This window comes from Rana temporaria, chromosome 2 (genome assembly GCF_905171775.1).
Source record: "Rana temporaria chromosome 2, aRanTem1.1, whole genome shotgun sequence".
Lineage (NCBI taxonomy): Eukaryota > Metazoa > Chordata > Amphibia > Anura > Ranidae > Rana > Rana temporaria.
The window spans coordinates 129142342-129155433 of NC_053490.1; the positions used below are offsets into that span (position 1 = coordinate 129142342).

At 43.5% G+C, this 13092-nt stretch overlaps 1 protein-coding gene across 3 annotated transcripts in view; it reads left to right on the top strand.

The window, feature by feature from the left end:
* LOC120929492 (17-beta-hydroxysteroid dehydrogenase type 6-like) overlaps nucleotides 1–13092 on the top strand; it is a 65148-nt gene that overhangs the window by 27070 nt on the left and 24986 nt on the right. For 2 of the 3 annotated variants that reach the window (XM_040340973.1, XM_040340974.1), the window contains 2 exons: nucleotides 355–435; nucleotides 7187–7531. In XM_040340973.1, coding sequence (XP_040196907.1) covers nucleotides 7219–7531 — 313 coding nt within the window. In that variant the 5' untranslated portion in view covers nucleotides 355–435; nucleotides 7187–7218. The remainder of the gene's footprint in view (nucleotides 1–354; nucleotides 436–7186; nucleotides 7532–13092) is intronic. The other variant, XM_040340975.1, reaches the window with a different exon arrangement.

Below are 13092 nucleotides of genomic sequence, written 5' to 3' on the forward strand. Positions count from 1 at the left end.
GTCACTCCCGCGCACGGGAGCCACCGGTAGCGGCACATGGGCTTAAGCCCCATACACACTATACAATTTTCTGCAGATTTTTGTCTTCAGATTTACCAAAACCATAAAATATGATGTCAAACCTTAAGAGTTTCAATTTGTATGCAGTCAGGCAGGCCCTTGCACTACATGGTTTTGGTAAATCCAAAAATCTGCAGAAAATCTAATAGTGTGTATGGGGTCTTAATTAGGAAATTGAATTGGTTGCTATTGGTTACTAAACTTTGCACATCATCATGACCTTTCACTGCTGCTGAATACGCTTCTGTGTGTCAACACAGATCCTCCTACTACATTCAGTTTGTTTTGTTACAGGAACCAAACCCTCTTACTCATATCAGAAGTCAAAGTCCACTGTGAACGTTCATTGTGTTACTATAAAACTTCAACAGCCGGGTAAGTAATATCATTTCATATTTTTATTTATGTATGAAGGAAAAGAGCAGATGACAGTACTTTAGAGCTTGTTTATACTTGCAGCACCCTCTGAAGTGTGATCCACAGTGGATCGCTCTTCAGAGAGTGTTTGACAGGCTGTGAGGAGATGTTATGTTGCCTCTTAACCACCTGTTGTAACCCGTAAAAAAGTGGGGCATTTGCAGTGTGGCCCCCATTTAGCACAATGGGGGATCATTTTTGTAGAGCTGCAATGCAAAGCATTGCGGATGAGTTTTATGTACACCCCTTTGCAACTTAAGGGGGAGCAGTTGGGCGGCAGTAAAAATACAACTCAGCCATGCATCTTTACCGGCCCTTTACCAAGGCCTTGGGGCCTGATCACTCTAGTCTTCACAGAAGCAGGCAGCATTATATTGTGTGGGAAGCTGCCAGTGTGAGGTACGTTACAGGTAGTATGTTGCGTGTTTCAGCATATTGCACAGTTTTAATTACATTTTTTCCTGTTTTTTTTTACTTTTTTTGAAGGGTCACAAGGTGACACTTTGTGTCTCCGCACATTAACGCAGTGACATACAGCACGCCTGCATTTTTATGCACTGCACTGTACCATATGTCACACCAGCACTGTAGTGTGAATAGGGACATAGAAAAGCAATTATTTTCTATGTGCCCTTGTGGTGACTGCCATTTGTCCAGTGCAGAAAAGCACCAGTCATCACCAGCACCAGTCATCACACATGAACGAGCCTTCAAAGTGCATAATTGTACTGTACAGTATAATTTTTGGGGCCATCTTAAGTGTGGCCATCATGAAGCCAGACTCTATGACTCCCTGGATTTCAGCCTTGCAGATCTCGCACATGCTCAGTGCTGCACAAGCAGTGTAATAGGTTTCATATCAGGTTTCAGCACCTGTACTGTCCAAGTCACATGATTCTTCGAGACTGGGGAGTGCACAGACTCCTGGAAAGTTACACCCACTACATTCCCAGGAGTCTGTGCTGTGTAGGTTAGGAAGCTTAAGCACCTAGGTGCAGGAAGTGGGAATACTATTCTGCCTAGCAACAACACTTGTTGTTCTTTCTTTTGTTTTTTCTTAAAGGACTAAAGAAATGTTTTTTAAACTACTGATGTAATGTTATATTTATGGGTGGAACTCCACTTTAAATATCTTTTTGTCAGGCCTTGTTCATGTGTGTGTCTGCTTTTAAAAGAGCAGCTTGACCAGCAATACTTTAGGGCTTGTTTACACAAGTAGCTATTTCTGTTCAGATCATTCTTCAGAAAGCATTTGATAGGCAGTCGCCTCCTCGCCGCTTGCTTTAACCCCTTGAACCAGGGGCGGACTGACTATTCGGGCCCTTGGGCACTGCCTGAGGGCCCCATGCCACTCCAGTACCTTTTCAGTGTTTGTATGTGTATTCTGTGTGTATGTATACTGTGTGTGCATACTGTATGTGTGTGTATACTGTGTGGCCCCATAATCTCCTATTGCCTGGGGCCCCATAATCTCCTATTGCCCAGGGGCCCCATAATCTCCTATTGCCCGGGGGCCCCATGATTTGTCAGTCCGCCCCTGCCTTGAACCCTGCTATAATTTTCTGCAACACAGCGCCATTCACTTGAATGGGTCACGTTCCGTAGGCGGGAGTGCCCGCTGAAAGCAACAGGGGGTATAATTCCTGTGGTATGTGCGCACCCCTGGCCGCTGCAAGGTAGTAATGGGGGGATGTAAAAATGCAACCCCCCCAACCGCTAGTACAAATAAGCCCTTACAAACCTTTCATCAAACTTTATTCAGGCCTTGTTTTACACTTGTTGTTGGGGGGTGGTAACACATGCACCACTCCCCACTTCAAAGGCAGAGGACAGGGGTGTATACATGCCGCAGCCATGATGCTTTACATTGTGGCACAGCAACGTAATTTCTCCTCAAACACCCTCAGAAAAGATATATGCCCCATTGATCATTCCTCAGGGGGGTGAAGCTAGTGTAACATGTTACGAATGGACTGGCCCTGCACCCCCCGCTCCCTGATCTGACAGCTAGCAGGGATCTTTTAGCATCGCCCCAAACACCTCACCCCCCCCCCCCCCCCCAAGTAGCTGTCACAATTTTTTTTATTTTTCTAAACGTGGCTGAGCGCCTGCAAAAAAAAGTGCATCTATTTATTTTTATTTTTTTAAAGTTAACTTATCCTTGACTAGGGTACTGAATATGGCTTGTCCCGTGCCAATACCTCACCCTCCACCATTTCAGTAACCACTCGGACAACAAGCTGGAGTTGATGGACAAAGCAGCCTTTTATTAACCAAATTAATAAATAACATTTCAAAATGTAACAATGTAAATACAGTATACCTGGAGACTCAAGGTCCTTGTATGCATCAATAAAAGTACCTGCAACCTACTTAAAACAGACCTCCAGCTGCAACACCACTGGCTCGGAGACAACCAGCCAGAGATACCTCCATTAGAACAACCGGAAAGCTGTACCTATAAAGTACCTTTTTTTGTGCCTACAGTAACCTACAAGGACCTTGCACCCATTGGCTGCATGACAACAAGCACCCAACAACCAGATAATTAAAACCACCCACAAGAAAAGAGGTAATACACAAGGGGCGGGCAGGTGGGAAGTTTTCCCTGGCTAATCTTCCTTCCAACTGAAGCTCCCCTGCCACACCCTGTCTAACCACCCCCCTACAGCTTCACCCACTCCCAACTTATGACCAATCACGTAGATCTCTCAAAACTTTTTTTTTTACAAACTAATAGAATCCTAGCTACAAACCCCTTTAACCCCTGTTATGCCGGCCCTTCGTTCATGTTTTTTTCTACTTTTACTCTGGGGCTCCCTTGACTAGGGTACTAAAGATGGCTTTCCCATTCCACTCTGACCTATATCTCACCTTCCACCATTTCAGTAACCACTTGGAAAACAAGCTGGAGTAAATGGCCAAAGCAGCCTTTTATTAACCAAATTAATAAATAACATGTTAAAATGTAACAATGTAAATACAGTATACCTGGAGCCTCAAGGTCCTAGTAGGCATCAAAAGAAAGTACCTGCGACCTACTTAAAACAGGCCTCCAGCTGCAACTCCACCAGCTCAGAGACAACCAGCTGCAGATACCTTCATTAGAACAACTGGGAGCCATACCTCAGATGGATCCCTACAAAGTACCTTTTTTGTGCCTACAGTAACCTACAAGGACCTTGCACCCACCACACAAACATGACCTTATATGTTTTTGCGGTCTTCCACACCCGAAGGGCCCTCTGAATGCCCTCCTGCAGTCCCAAACACTATAAGTCTACCCCATCAGCATTTAAATGAATACCGTTACCATGCAAATAATGCCAGGTGTTCACCTCTAGCTCCCGATGCCAAACAAACAAACCACCATTCCTCACCACAAATCTAGAAACCTCCTTATTCACTTTTATACTGGTTCTGTTCAAGGCCTCCACTGACCTAGCCAAACGCCATGACTACGAGCCACCACCATTTCCGACCACACTTTTAGATTTTCTGCAGATTTTTGTCTTCAGATTTACCAAAACCATGTAGTGCAAGGGCCTGCCTGATTGCATATGTAGCGCTACCCCTGGAGGAGCCGCTGATTAGATTTGGGATCAGCGTATTTAAGTTACCTCTTCACTGTGTCTAGGGGTGATGGTAGTGTTGAGAGCAGTAACAGAATGTCCACACTGGTGTTTTGACGTTTTCAAATGCTTTATTTTCCCGGTCAAACACGACCAACATGTAAACTCGAGGTAGACAGGATAGGTTGGTGAAGGAAGAGCAACTTCACAGTATCAGGCTATGGATAGTAAAGGCAGTCCTGCCCCTTTTAGCAATGGTATTTGTATGCATCGCCACTCCAGCCGGAGTGGGTGAAGTGCCCCTGGACAGACCTCTCTCACAGGCCTGGCAGCCAGAGCGCCACTTAAAGCTTCTGGAAGGAACAAGTCTCTGCCACCGACTTGGCTCTTATTAAATTAAGATGTTAGATGAGACCTCTGCCACAGGCCTAGTGCTGAAATTGTGAATGATAGAGCGAATCCTCCCAGTATGTCTCTTGGGGTCACCGACTGACAGTTTAAATGTGACCTGTCAGTGTCCGGTCACCCAGATCCCCGATGGTTAGTTCAAACCTTGTTGGATCACCTGCCTCCGGGTTCTCCTCAGACCGATCCCCCACCGAACAGCACCCAGCTAGGATCTTCTCAATAGAAGTGGGGACCCAGTAAGTCACTGGGGCCCCTTTGCAGCATCGGTTGCTCTGGGCTATGAGAGCCAAGAGTCAGGAACTCCACGAAGCACGCGACCTCGGCCTGGTAGGCCATAGTGGTGGGGCCCGTGATGTGCGCACACCCTAAAGGTGGGTGCCGCACCTGGAACCAGGAACCCGCAAAGAACCCCGAACAACGGCCTCTGCCACAGAAATAGCCCTCCCCAACATGCCCCACGAGGGAAAACTCCTCTAATTGGCTGCTGGGAAGAAGCGGCTCCGCCTGGACCCCTCTGGCGCCACCTGCCGCCCAGAAATGAGATTGCATCTCTGGGGCACAGACTGACCCACAGGACAATCCAGATTTGGCGACAGTCAAATTTGTCAAATCCAAGAATGAGAGCAACATAACTCTCTCATTCTCCCACTAAATTGGAATATAGCACCTGTACGAAAGTACACAGAAGCTACACATACAAATTGAAACTTTTAAGGTTTGACCTCATATGATATAGTTTTGGTAAATCTGAAGACCACAAACTGCAGAAAATCTAATAGTATGTATGGGGTCTAAGATTAAGATTTACCTTTGGCAAACTGGAGTTGAATGGTGTGTTGGAAGTTTTAACAAAGAAAACAGTGGGGGAGATTTATTAAAACTGGAGCACTCAGAATCTGGTACAGCTGTGCATGGTAGCCAATCGGCTTCTAACTTCAGCTTGTTCAATTAAGCTTTAATCATAAAACCTGGAAGCTGATTGGTTTCTATACAGAGCTGCACCATACAGCTTTAGCTACTAGCAGTAATCATTGTGTTACCCTTGCATCCCCCTGCTGGAAGAACACAATGGGGTTGATTTACTAATGGCAAATAAACAAGTGCAGTTGCTCCAGTGCTTAGTAAATGAGGTAAGGCTTCACTTTGCAAAGAGTACCCAATCATGTGCAAGGGAAAAAAAACTGTATTTTTGATTGCACATGATTGGATGATGGAAGTCAGCAGAGTTTCTGCTCATTTACTAAGCTCTGGGGTAGCTGCACTTTGCAAAGTGCACAGTCTTTTTCCCTTTAGTAAATCAACCCCAATGGCTCAGCATTGCTTGCAGAAAAGAAAATCGCTGCATCTATGGCTGGTTTCCAATTTCCCTGCCAATTAGGAGTGCGAAAACTGTATATACTGTATGATTATAGATGACACCTATTGGAAATAGGAGTAGATATTCAATAAGCAGGTAGGTGCAATAAATGAGAGGAAATAGCCTAGTTACTTTTTTTTAAAGTGAACCCTACTAATAATTTGTATTACCATTGTGTCTGTATTAGAAATATATCTCTCACTTCCTGTTCTGGTGACATTGTTGTCACCTGTACATGAATTGTGGGAAAATCTCCTGTATTGGGCCACTGACTGGTTAAAAAAACTGTGGCTAGATGCCCTTTTTAAAGCATAGTAGCGCTGAGAAAATTAGTTTTAGTAGGAGCCCTTTAACTGAGTAAATTAACAGCTGCTTAGATTTGAAATGCTTTGTAAGAATAATCATGGCTCCTGACACACTGCAAATTGCTTATTTAAAGGAAAAGACCAGGACTTGAAATTTCTTGCAGTACAATAACTCTGGAATATGGAAGTAAAGAATATAGGGGGTTGCAGGTTGGAAAATTAAAGCAGACTAGTTGCTCTTCACTTCTATTTTTAGAAGCTTTGGGCCAGATTCTCAAAGGCGTTACGACGGCGCAATTCCATTTGCGCCGTTGTAAGTCCTCATCTGGCTCGGCCTATCTATGCAACAGATTCTTAGAATCAGTTACGCATAGATATCCCTTAGATCTGACAAGCGTAAGGCTCTTACGCTGTCAGATCTTAAATGCATTTTTTTTCCCGCCGCTAGGTGTCGTCGACGTCGTTTTCCCCGTCGCTTATGTAAATTAGCAATTTACGACGATTCCCGAACGTATGCGCGAACGACGCAGAGAATTTACAACGTTTACGTAAGCGTAAACTTGCCCCTGCTAATATGAGGGGCAAGTTTACGTAGGTCCGTCGTATGCCATGTTAAGTATGGCGTCGGGTCAGCGTCGGCTTGTTCCGTCGGTTACGTTGTTTTCCTAAGTCGTCCGCGAATACGACTGTACGTCAATGATGCCCACGTTGGCGTCATTGACGTTTTCCGTCGAGAACTGGAGCATGCGCACTGGTCTATTTTAAGCCCGGCGCATGCGCAGTTCGATCGGCGCGGGGGCGCGCTTAATTTAAATACAAGCCGCCCCCTTTGAATTACGCGGCCTTACGCCGGGCCAATTACACTATGCTAACGCAAATTATGGAGCAAGTGCTTGGAGAATACGGCACTTGCTCCAGTAAGTTGCGGCGGCGTAGTGTAAATGGCTTACGCTACGCCGCCGCAGATTCTACAAGAATCTGGCCCTTTGTATTTTACAAGGTACTAACCAACATACATTATTCAACATTTCTAAATATGCCTTCTATTAACATAATTCTCTCAACAGGTTCAGTAGTAGTAAATATTACTGCTACCAGCATGTGGCTCCTCCTACTGGCAGTGTTGGCGCTGCTGCTCTTGTACAGATGGTACAGACAAAGTCAAATCCTGGACAATCTAACAGATAAATATGTATTTATCACTGGATGTGACTCTGGGTTCGGGAACCTGCTGGCTAAGCAGCTGGACAAACGTGGAATATGGGTTCTGGCTGCCTGTCTGACGGAGACTGGGGCTGCAAATCTGAAGAAAGAGTCCTCTAGCAGACTACAGACAGTAATATTGGATGTGTCAAACAGCCAGAGTGTAAATTCTGCTGGGCAGTGGGTATCTCAAATTGTTGGAGACAGAGGTAAGACCGTTGGTTTGTCCGTTATGTAAATTTACATAAAACAGTTGTCTGAATGCACGGGGTTCGGCCTATAATAATTATGGAGTTTGTTAAAGGTATTTCAAGCAGCATCAGAGGCAGCCTTGGGTAGGAGAAACTTAGCCACTGTCTTTCTAGACCAACTACAATGCACTAAGAATTGCATATCTTTTAGCTGCAAGAAACTAAGATAAATTTGTTGTATACTAATGTGAACTAGGGCTACATATCTCAATTATGCACAGGAAAACCAAAGAGAATATATCAAACCTCCTGAGAGTGAAAATGTTTATAACCAATACAAATGTGGCCCTCTTTTGAAGGGGGGCTTTCAATAAAATTACCCTTCCAAAAAAGGGTATTCTACTAAACTTATAGGTAATAAAGTGCCTCCACCCAGGACAGTACCTTCTTGAGATATTAATCAGTTATATAAACAAGGTACCGTATATACTCGACTATAAGCCGACCCGAATATAAGCAGAGGCACCTAATTTTACCACAAAAAAATGGGAAAACGTATTGACTCGAGTAAAAGCCTAGGGTGTCCATCTGCATGCCTCACTGTGCCTCACTTTGCCTCACTGTGTCCATGCCTCACTATGCCCATGCCTCACTGTGTCCATGACTAGACGTTTAACAAGGGAGTATATAGAAGGGCCGTAGGTCCCCTGGACAACAAACTTTGCACACTTATAGAGGAAGAGCAGGGCTACATGTGACTAGAGCCTTGTACAGGGGGAGAATTATAAATTTATCTCTGGAGTGAATCCCCTTTTTAATGCATGCTAATATTTTGTTGGCTTTGCTTGCCACAGCCTGGCATTGCATGTCATACTAGGACCCCAAGGTCCTTTTTCATCCTAGATTCCCCCAGAGGTCCCCCCCTAGCAAGTAACTTGCGTTCATATTCTTGGCACCCAAATGCATTACCTTACATTTTTCAACATTAAACCTCATTTGCCATGTAGTTGCCCACCCCATTAATTTGTTTAGGTCTTCTTGCTAGGTTTCCACATCCCACGTAGAAGTTATTGCCCTGCTGAACTTTGTAATGTCTGCAAATACTGAGATTGAGCTGTTAATCCCATCCTCTAGATCGTTTATGAATACATTAAACAGGATTGGTCCCAGGACAGATCCTTGGGGGAACCCACTTTCCACACCAGACCATTCTGAGTACTCACCATTTATCACCACCCTTTAGACTCGCCCCTGTAGCCAGTTTTCAATCCAGGTAATCACCCTATGGTCCATTCCGACAGACCTTAGTTTGTACAGTAAACGTTTTTGGGGAACTGTATCAAATGCCTTTGCAAAATCCAGATACAAAGATAGTCCCTCCCTATTCGTTTCTAATCTGAGCTGCAACCAGAACTTGAACCACCAGAAGTGGTCATCAGATGCCTAACCTGGCTCTAGCTTATTCTCATTATCGAGCCCTAGGCTACAACTAGTTAAAGAAACAAAGACCAGAAGGGATAGGGTTAACTAAAATAACACCTACCAATATATTGGAACGTGACGACTACATATATACAGTAGCTCCGACCTAGCTATCTGGCACTGTGCATGTGAGATAATAACAATAGACTTGTCTGTTACTAGGATTCAAATCACCAAATTATGGGCAGCTACAGTTAAACAGCCAGAACACAAGAACGATTGCCTAATGGTCTCTGCTTCTGATCTGGGTAAAAATACAATGTTGCAGTAATGTGTATGTGGACATGTGGTGTGTTCTCTAGCCCCCTCCTCCTTCTGGGGTTTCTCACCCAGTCTCTCAGAGGGACAGGAAGTGCTAATACATAATTGTATATAACGCTGTAATATTAGCAGCTAACTGCGGACAGGAGATCCCAGAACAATGATCTCTCCATGCTGCAAAAACTGGGAAAAACAAAAACATTCACATTACAGCATGGCCCTACTAGGCTGGTATTGTTGACTGTAGCTACGGAAGTGTAACATACCCTATTATACCATGCTCTATTGAACCTAGGGTGAAGGAAATACAGTAACATTGTCAGATAAGGATTTGATTCAGATCACTGATGATCATACTCATTCAGGTTTCTGTGACGGGCTGGGGTATCACATGAAAGACAAAACAGGCACCCCATAGCCTACATTCATTTATTTTTATTGTTATTTTTTGATATCCTGCTATTCTATAAAACAACCAGTAGATGGCAGAGAGGGTACCCGAACAGAGTCTATATAAGGCCACATGCACCATGTGACTAAGTGAAACACATTTCACATCATAAAGAAGCATGGTCATATGTCTTCCTGTTCGTGTATTTTTGTAGGTTTGTAATTTAAACCATTCTCATTCTTACTAAACTGTACTAGAAAGATTCCTAAACATCTAGAGCAGTTGCAGGAGAAAGTTTTAGTATATTTTGTGCAATAGTTTGGCTGTGATTAGACTTTCAGAGCAGCATGTGTTGAGAGCAGTGAAAATAGCGAAAAACCCTAGGACTATTGTACTGGTCGGAGCAACTGTTTATTGCAAGCACTAGACTGTTATATATGGGTATATTTCAACCTGATTTATGCAAAGTTATATATATTAGAAGCACATGGTAAAATGATATAGGATTAATAGCCACATGGACAGGTTATACACTGCTTGTACATTTATGCAAGATGCGCCATCTAGTGGTCAAAAGAGAGAATTGCTTCAGAATGTATATATTTATAAGCAATGCAGTGTAACTCTCATTATGACACAGCTAAAGTGTGCCATAGAGATAAGATAAGTGTCTATAACACGGAATAAAAGGGAAATGTATGTTTATTAAAATATAATGATGTTCATCGTTGTAGCTATGTTTTAAAGGTATTTCAGTCCAATCGGTACTGTTGTTATGTTAACAATTATGAACATGTAACTATAAAAAACTGTATGTATTGTTATGTAAAAGTGAAACACATTTCACATCATAAAGAAGCATGGTCATATGTCTTCCTGTTCGAGTATTTTTGTAGTACCCACCGAGATGATCACATCACATCAGTACGTCTACAATCATCGGTTCCCTTAATCTATATTTTGGGACCGGTAACATTTTGGGGGCTCGTCCGGGATTCGTTGTGTACCAGTGAGAGGGAAACGCGAGACGAGCGTGAGTCGACTGCAGAGCTACAAGGAGAGTCGCAAGTGTCGTCTGCCGTGTGAGTGCAAGTTGTCAGAGTGCAACAGAGATGGCGTCCCCTCGTCGTGCGCTGATGTGGGATATCCGGAAACAAATTCATCTGCTGAGTAAAGAACAGCTGTATAGCCTCGCTATTACGCTGGATGATGAAAGAGACGTGGACGTTCCATCAGTGACTGGTGCAAACGAAATGGAATTCGTTGAATTTATTGAAGACTACATGAGAAGTGATCAGCTGGCGAAGTTAGAAGATCAAGGCATGTCTTACCTGCTCATCATCCAAGACAAGATCAATGAACTAAAACTCAATAAGGAAAGTACACCAACTGTGAACTTTGCAACCACTGCTAAAGAAATGAGTAGTGGGACTGCAAGGACTGAACAGGGATCGGAGGTGGTGAGATTAACTGATGTTGTTGCTTTATTGCCACGTAGGGAATTCAAAATGCATGGTGGTGTAATTTCAGATCATGGTTCGGACATGAGTTACAGTAGCGTGTGCCGTCAGATTGACGAGGGTCTAAGTGAAAAATTCCTTGAATCTGAAATTATACGCACAGTGTTGAGGATAATCAAACCTGGTCATTTTAAAGATATGTTGACTGACAAAGAGGATCTTACTGTTGTTGAATTGAAAAAGTTTTTGAGGTCACATATGAGAGAACGAAGTGGTACTGAGTTATTTCAGGAACTTAGCAATGCTACACAGCAAGAAAAAGAGACAGCACAACAATTTGTTTACAGGCTAGCAGGGTTAAAACAAAAAATTCTGTCTACATCACAACATGATAGGCTAGAGTTTAACTATGACAAAAAACTAGTGCAAGGCGTATTCCTTCATACACTGTATCAGGGACTAAATGAGAAAAATTCTAATGTCAGACGAGATATCAAGCCTTACGTGTCTGATTTGACAGTAACTGATGACTTTGTCATAGAGCAGGTCACCAGATCAGTTGATGAAGAAACAGAAAGGCAGAGACGCTTAAACAGTGCACCTAAACATAAACATCTTACTGTTCATTCGTCACAGACACCAGGGAATAGTGAAAAAGAAACAGTGCAAAAGAGAGTTGAGGGAGATGCTAGAGCAAATCACACTGCACTAATGGAACTAACAACACAGGTTTCGGCTCTCACGAAGAACCTGGAGAAGATGATGAAGCAAACTCCTGTTGTTGAAAACCGAATGACTAAGCCACTAACCAATGTTCAAGTTCCAGATACAGCTCACTGCAAGCCCAGGTGTGATGATTGCATCAAACGAGAGAGTCAGAACTGCTACCATTGTTTCTACTGTGGTTGGACAGGACACAGAGCAGTTGATTGCTTGAAGAAAAGAAGGCAGTCGGAAACGACAGACGGTCACCGGGAAAGGGACAACCAGTGACCACCTCAAATAATCTGCCCCATGCTAAGGTAAATAGGGTATTCACCCACCGGTCAACTAGAACACTCCCAAAAGAGAATGGATGCTCCAAACAACGCGTAGCACAATTAATTGGAGGAAAATGCCTATTGTCTTGTCGGATGAATGGTGTTCCGGTTGACATGTTGATGGACACAGGAGCTCAGGTCAGCATTGTCGGGAAGGCATGGTTAGAAAAGTTCCTACCCGGTGTCTCTATTAGACACATACAAGATTTACTTTGTGACGACAACTTATCCATTACAGCTGCAAATGGTTCTATCATTCCATTCATTGGATGGATTGAAGTCCTCCTGGAATTCGAAAGTAGTGGACATGGAAACTCAGCCATCCATGTGCCAATACTGGTGAGCGACTGCTGTAACGACAATCCACTTCTTGGATTTAATGTTATCGAAGAATTGATTAGAGAAAACCGTGACCGATCAAACAGCACCCAAAACCTGACTATCTTGCTAAGTGAAGCCATGAAAGTAAGACAGAGTGTAGCGAATAACATTGTCAATGCTGTCAGTCAAGCAACTGACCCAGGAGAAATATCCAATAGTCGTGTGGTCAAAGTGGGGAAGAAAGGACTCCAGATCAAAGGAGGCGAGCTTGGTGAAGTCAAATGCAGAATTAGAGCATGGCCGAAAGGAGGAATCATGCCATTTGAACCACTTCCAGAATATCCAGTTGAAGAAGGACTTGAACTATTTCCTTCAGTGGTAGATGTACCAAACGGTTTCTCTAAACTAGTGAAGATACCCATACTAAACCGTGCTGAACATGATATCTACCTTCCGCCCAGAACAGTATTGGGTACCATTTCTCCAGCAGCTGAGATTCTACCGTTTTCTCCAAATAAAGGCGATGAAAAGGGAATTGACCAGAAGAAAAGAATGTTTCATGTAAACCAGTTGAATCAAGTGAACGCTGAAAATCAGCTACCCACTAACGAATTTGTTAAGTGG